Below are 6,381 nucleotides of genomic sequence, written 5' to 3'. Positions count from 1 at the left end.
TCTGATGGTGTTGTAACAACGGTTCTTTGCACCGAAAGTATCTGACGACAGCTACATCAGCAAATCAATGTTTGAAATATTCCAAGATTCTGAAGTGTGTAAAAGAAGAGATTGCACGCTATGATATATTCGAATTAAAGCAACATTGTACTGACACTTCTGTAGGAATTGATAATCATCACTTCTCACTACATACTAGCTTTAGTGGTTGAAACATACTTTGATTTAAGACAGCACCACTTTGCCAACTTAAGAAACCTAGATTTACATAAAGTGAACATCAGACATAATGCTACAACAAACATATTATTTAGAGGACAGTGAACTGTTATGTCGCTGTGACATAAATTGTCTATAGCTGGTTTAAGTTAGTATTTATTTTTAAGACTTCTCTATATATACGCATCCAAATTGTACAGTTTGCAGGCATGTAGTAGTTCAATTTATTATATAATTTATATATACTATAATGCTATTATACATTATATTAGGATCATCAGAGCCTCTGGCTCATTAATTTTTTAATGAATAGATCATTTATTTTCTGAATCACAAAACAATTTGATGGTCAAGCATAATGTAATTAAGATTTATATTTTGCTTTATATATGCATACAATTTGTACAGTTCGAAGGCATTTAGTTGTTTAATTTATTATATACTTTTATATATAATGCTATTAGACATTGTATTAGCATTCGAGCATCTGGCTCATTTTCTATGCATAAATCATTTATTTTCTAAATCACAAATAAATTTTGTGGTCAAGATTACTGTAGTTAAGATTTATAGTTTGCTTTTGGTCTATATCAACAAATAACACATCAATATAATGCAAATCAAGATATATTGAGTGTTGGGACTTACTGGCGCAATAGCTAAAGCTAATCTAGGTTCGAGGCCAATCCAACCACTTTTCGAACAAAGCAATGTAGGTTGCAAAATGTTAGTCAAATGTATACAACAGTTTTGTGCCAGTTTTCTGCTCTTGGTGATGTAAACAACTATTGTGATCTCTTATTATATAGTCAATAAGTTTTTAAGCTAAAGTTCACTGGGCTGGTAAGGCGAGCGATGCCAATGATACCCTTAAATCCAGTGGAAACATCTGTTGATAAGAAATGCAGACTATATAGAGCTCATATAGAGTTGTCTGCCTATTGTTGAAACCAATAGCCAATGGCTATTGTTGGCCAATAGCCATCTACAACAAAAACTTAGAGCCTAGAATCTGTAGATCTTTAGCTAGCTTGACTTTGATATATAGGTTGAATGAATATGTAGATCTTTATCTTGACTCTGATATAAGTTGATTAAGATTGGGGATGGATAAAAGCACCTACAAGCTCATTGAGATTAAATGTTGTACAATGTTGTTGGGTTACTATAAAAGGGAGAGTGACCATGTAGCGTCAACCAAGACGGCGTCCAAATTGTTACATGGATAAATGACCTTGGCCATTCCCGGGGTAATATAATTCAGTGCGTGCATATACATCCGTTATACCTGATAATGACAAGTTTCGCCATCGCAGACCCACCATCGCAGATAAAATATGCAATTGTTTCAAAGTGAACTTTAAAGAAAAATTCATAATAAAAGTATACCAACAAACTTACGCATTTAAAGAAACTATTTTATAGTAATACTTGTACACGTCAGACACAGCGAAACCATGGATTAACTTACCGAGCTGTTCACAGTTTAATCGTAAATGTGATACTTGCGGACAAAACGAAGTCGAAACTCTGCAAGCGAATTGGTGAAAAATAAACGATACGTTATAGCCAATAAAAGTAAGGCCTTCTGTAAGTGATATTAATTAACTTTGATAAGAAGCTGCTAGTCATGGGCTCGAGCTATGCATTCAAATTGTTTTTGTTGAATCGAGGGCGTCACTTAGAAAAAATCTTACTTTGTGTGAGTTTGTGTAGGCTGTCTATGCCCCAGATTTTGCTGAATTTGTTAATTTGTTGTTAATGCATTCTGCGGTTTGAAAAATAGGTGTTTATGACGTGGAATGAGTAGTAAGTACCGGGAGTTTTGTATGTGCGTTTCTGTATGAAGAAAACTTAAATTGTCTTGCTACGGAACCAACCATCTAAATTTGGTTTTACGCTTTTAATTGGCCTTTCACCCATATTTTAGGTCGACTGGTTGAGTTTTATGTTTTAACGATACTCTTCGTGCAAAACATCTTTGTGTCATTTTCATGAAGGCTGTTTTTACATGGCTTCTTTGTAAACTCGTTCAGTTTTACTGAAAAAAACCATACGAATTGGTAGTTCCTACCCAGGTTCCTTAGTGTAAATAATAGCAAAAAATATCAGTTGAACTATTTCAGCTTTGTTATTGAGTTTTGCAATTACAATTATGTACGCATTTTTGTAACTTCTAATATTATATAATGTGTCAATCCAATGCCAACTAAATGGTTTTTACACGAAGTTTAGTGAATATTTGTAAAAACCTACCAATTAAGCATTTATTTATTAAGTTAGATGAGTGAGAATTCTTACTTTTACCACACTGAGACCTGAGTTTTTCCTTGCGCAGTATAACTTCCAGAAACGTTTTATAGGTAATAAAGATGCACCGTAGTTAATCTGTGTTTTGCAGATATTTCCTTTGGTACAGCTATTATTGCGAAAATCCTCATTTATTTTTTTCTTAGCCGATGGTTCTCTAACTTAAAAAAATGCCAGAAGGTGATGGCAACCAGTTCGATTGGAGGGCTGGTCTGCAGTTGTCCTTGCTTCTTCTTGCTCTTCCAGCTCAATATCTCATAGTCAATTACTCATCAGTCTCCCAGCATCAGAGTCAGAAGGCTCTAAAGGAGTGAGTTAAGTTTTGGTATATATAATAAATTGGCATAATTAAATTTCTATAGACTTTAATCAATTTGCATACATTTTGATTTTTTGTTTCTCATTACAAAGCGCTATGTTTACTCAATGTTTCTAATAGTTGCTTTGAATAATTTTTGTTTAAATGCTAGAGAATCACTTAGTATTCAAGAGAGTAGATCATTCCTCTGTGTTTTAAGTATTAACTTTTGTCTTTGCTACAGTCTTCTCTCACAAGTACGAAGGATTGGAACAGACCTTTTCTCCTTGTCAGTTTGGCAGCAATGGTGGATAGATTTGGTCACACACCATAAGAATAAAAATGGATATAAAATTTGGAAACCCGGTCAAGTGATTTATAAGGAAGATATCACAGGAGAGTCGCCTGCTTTGGAAGTCATGCAATATGAGGACCCATCAGGATATTTTGCCAGTCAGTATGGCTGCTGTCTATGGTTGAAACTGTTTTCATAATATGCAGAAATCTTCTATTTGTTCATTAAAGTTTTTGTATAACTGTGTCACAGTTGCCTATCTATACAACAAGAATCCTTTGGCAGAGCTGCGATATCCATGACCCAAGATGGTATTTATTTTGTCTTGTTAGGAATACTTAGTTATATTTGTTTACTTTAGCGCATATGTTAACCAATCAGACTCTCTTCTCTGCATTACTTTGTTGTTAGGTTTTGTTGTTTACTTTCGCTACGATTCAACTAGAACAAGCTTATCTTTTATAACATATCTCACTGGTAATAAGTCACCGTGGAGATGTCATAAGCTTGTCTTTTATAACATATCTCACTGGTAATAAGTCACCGTGGCAATGTCATAAGCTCAGTATCGAAGAGAGACATATTTATCCGATGTTATAATGTTCTGCGCATAGCAAATTCTCTCGTTTGCTTGTGACGTTACAAGAAGAAGTGTTATACATTTTAGCTGAGCACTCATTTATGTAGGGTGATGGTAACTCGGGCCTTTCGTGAATACTAACTCGCTCAAGGTTTTCTTGCAGATTCGGCTCTCGTTCGATCTCCACGGCCGAAAACCGCTTTATACAGAGTCGGTCAGGTAATTACTCATAAAAAGTATGGATATAGAGGAGTGATCGTTGGCTGGGATCCACATGCTAAGGTACTGTATGTTGGCATCAATTGCTTAACATATTTGATTAATTTTAACTATTTGGGAGTTGTGTCACTATAACGTCAAGTAGAAGATACCATTTGGTTCCGTCTAAGATAAGTGTTCTATAAATTATGCTTAAACATGCACTCAAATATCAACTATGGTATCATGAAGCATGCTATATTATTTGGTAGGATAAAATTATAGGTGATGCTGTGTTATTACACATTTTAGGATGTGACATATTCCATAGTGTTGCTATCCTATAAATCAATATCTGTGCTGTACAATTGTTGTAGGCACCAGAGAAATGGCTTGCTGTTAATCATCCTACTGATTCCAAAGTCGCTCAGGTCTACCCCAACTATGCTGTCTTAGTTGACGTACGGGACCGGCCCGAGGCTCAGCTAACTTATGTGGCTCAGGACAACATAAAGCTGGCTACTAACACAAGGGTACGCTGTGATTGTATTGATTATTGTATGATTTATTGATATTGATTATTTTGTGACTTGTTTGACATTTCGTTACTCACATTTATGAACATTCTTGTCTTATACATATATGACTTCATCTTCACAATTTGTTGTTACTAGTACATCCTTCACATCACTACATGTGACACATTGTTGTTACTAGTGCATCCTTCATGTCACTACATGTGACACATTGTTGTTATTAGTACATCGTTCACATCACTACTTGTGACACATTGTTGTTACTAGTACATCCTTCATGTCACTACATGTGACACATTGATGTTACTAGTACATCCTTCACATCACTACATGTGACACATTGTTGTTACTAGTGCATCCTTCACATCACTGCATGTGACACATTGTTGTTATTAGTACATCGTTCACATCACTACTTGTGACACATTGTTGTTATTAGTACATCCTTCATGTCACTACATGTGACACATTGATGTTACTAGTACATCCTTCACATCACTACGTGTGACACATTGTTGTTATTAGTACATCCTTCATGTCACTACATGTGACACATTGATGTTACTAGTACATCCTTCATGTCGCTATATGTGACACATTGTTGTTACTAGTGCATCTTTCAACTTACTACATAGGGCACGTTGTTGTTACTGGTACACTCTTCATATCATCACATATGACACGTTGTTGTTACTGGTACACTCTTCATATCATTACGTATGATGCGTTGTTGTTACTGGTACACTCTTTATATCATTACGTATGACGCGTTGTTGTTACTGGTACACTCTTTATATCACTACACGCGGCACAAATCAAGTATCCAGACATACCTAGATGTAAAGCATGGTTTACCAGGAATGGCAACCTTCTTTCTAACTGTAGATTATACATCCAGACCGTGATCGCTACTTTGATGAGTACGATGGTACCAAGTACTTAGCCAGGCCTGCGTTGGTAGAGCTTTATCCTGATGATTAAGATACATGTTGATGGTTGCCAGAGACCTGTCACTCATATCTCAGTCCTAGAGGTGTGTCGACATGTGTCAGACGAGTGTTTTTAATATCTCTATCCTAAGCATATTATCAATATGATTCTGTATGGTGACATTGATTATAGTACTAATCCATGTCTTCTTGTTGTACTCACACTTTTGTTACTGTTTCTTGGACATTTCGGCTTTGTTAATTTGATTATCATGCGAATGAGCAAAACTTTTTTATTGGGTTTAAGCTATTGCAATTAAACTCTAATAAAAAGATCGCAAGATGATATGAGAATTTGGTATAAAACTAATTTTTTGAAGGCTGACCTATGCTTCATTTTCATTGGCTACTTGAAGCCAAGGGGTCCTTCAAAATGGAAAGATAAAGAATTGGAATCATAAAAACTGAGCCATTCCAATCTTATCTTCCTACTTATACATGGTCAAGTCTCAAGTCACACAAGATATTTGACATTTTGTCCAAACCAACTTTAGAGTTATATAATTAAATATTTTTACTAGGTGTTTAGCGAACTTAGCTTTTGTTAGGCTATCTTATTTAATCTCTTGTTGTTTATAAGTAAAAAGCTTTTAACTATGGAATCTTCTGTGTCATGTCTCATTTTCCAAATGAATATAATAAATATACAGCTTTCTTTCAATAATATAAAAAATGGAAACTAATACCAGCTGAAATGCTCGTGTCTTTTTCTAAACGTAAGCATTTATATTATACTAGTCCAATGCTGGGTTGCACGGGTATTAAAAACAGCTTATAAACAGTTGCAGGTAATGTAGTCGTCTGCCACTTGCCATTAGCTTAGCACATTGCTAATGGCTAATTTGAGTAAGCTAGTGTTGCTAAACCTACTAAGAGCTGTGAGAGCAAGCATAAAATGACTTTGTGCCGTAACGCAAAGCCGTATACATATATTCACCCGCGTGGCGACATATATC

General features: G+C 35.2%; 1 protein-coding gene across 2 annotated transcripts; it reads left to right on the top strand.

Moving 5' to 3' along the window:
* The first annotated feature begins 1,693 nt into the window (after positions 1 to 1,693).
* On the top strand, positions 1,694 to 5,711 carry LOC137404101 (uncharacterized). 2 transcript variants are annotated; one of them, XM_068090254.1, is made up of 6 exons: positions 1,694 to 1,809; positions 2,676 to 2,839; positions 3,072 to 3,280; positions 3,866 to 3,984; positions 4,278 to 4,433; positions 5,322 to 5,711. In XM_068090254.1, exons 2-6 carry the CDS (start codon positions 2,700 to 2,702, stop codon positions 5,415 to 5,417), a joined length of 720 nt encoding a protein of 239 aa, XP_067946355.1. In that variant the 5' UTR covers positions 1,694 to 1,809; positions 2,676 to 2,699; the 3' UTR covers positions 5,418 to 5,711. The 2 variants fall into 2 exon arrangements, with proteins under 2 accessions (XP_067946355.1, XP_067946356.1); XM_068090255.1 differs by having other exon boundaries at positions 1,700 to 1,797.
* Positions 5,712 to 6,381: the final 670 nt, after the last annotated feature.

Source organism: Watersipora subatra, chromosome 9, assembly GCF_963576615.1.
Source record: "Watersipora subatra chromosome 9, tzWatSuba1.1, whole genome shotgun sequence".
Taxonomy (NCBI): domain Eukaryota; kingdom Metazoa; phylum Bryozoa; class Gymnolaemata; order Cheilostomatida; family Watersiporidae; genus Watersipora; species Watersipora subatra.
Note: the sequence above shows the minus strand (reverse complement) of the source record. Positions and strands in the feature narration are given on the sequence as shown.

Excerpts from the sequence above, each read along its gene's own strand:
- LOC137404101 (XM_068090254.1), top strand. The coding sequence starts at position 2,700 with ATGCCAGAAGGTGATGGCAACCAGTTCGATTGGAGGGCTGGTCTGCAG. Across the intron at positions 3,281-3,865 it reads CCCATCAGGATATTTTGCCA|ATTCGGCTCTCGTTCGATCT; the intron begins GTCAGTATGGCT and ends GTTTTCTTGCAG. Across the intron at positions 3,985-4,277 it reads GCTGGGATCCACATGCTAAG|GCACCAGAGAAATGGCTTGC; the intron begins GTACTGTATGTT and ends CAATTGTTGTAG.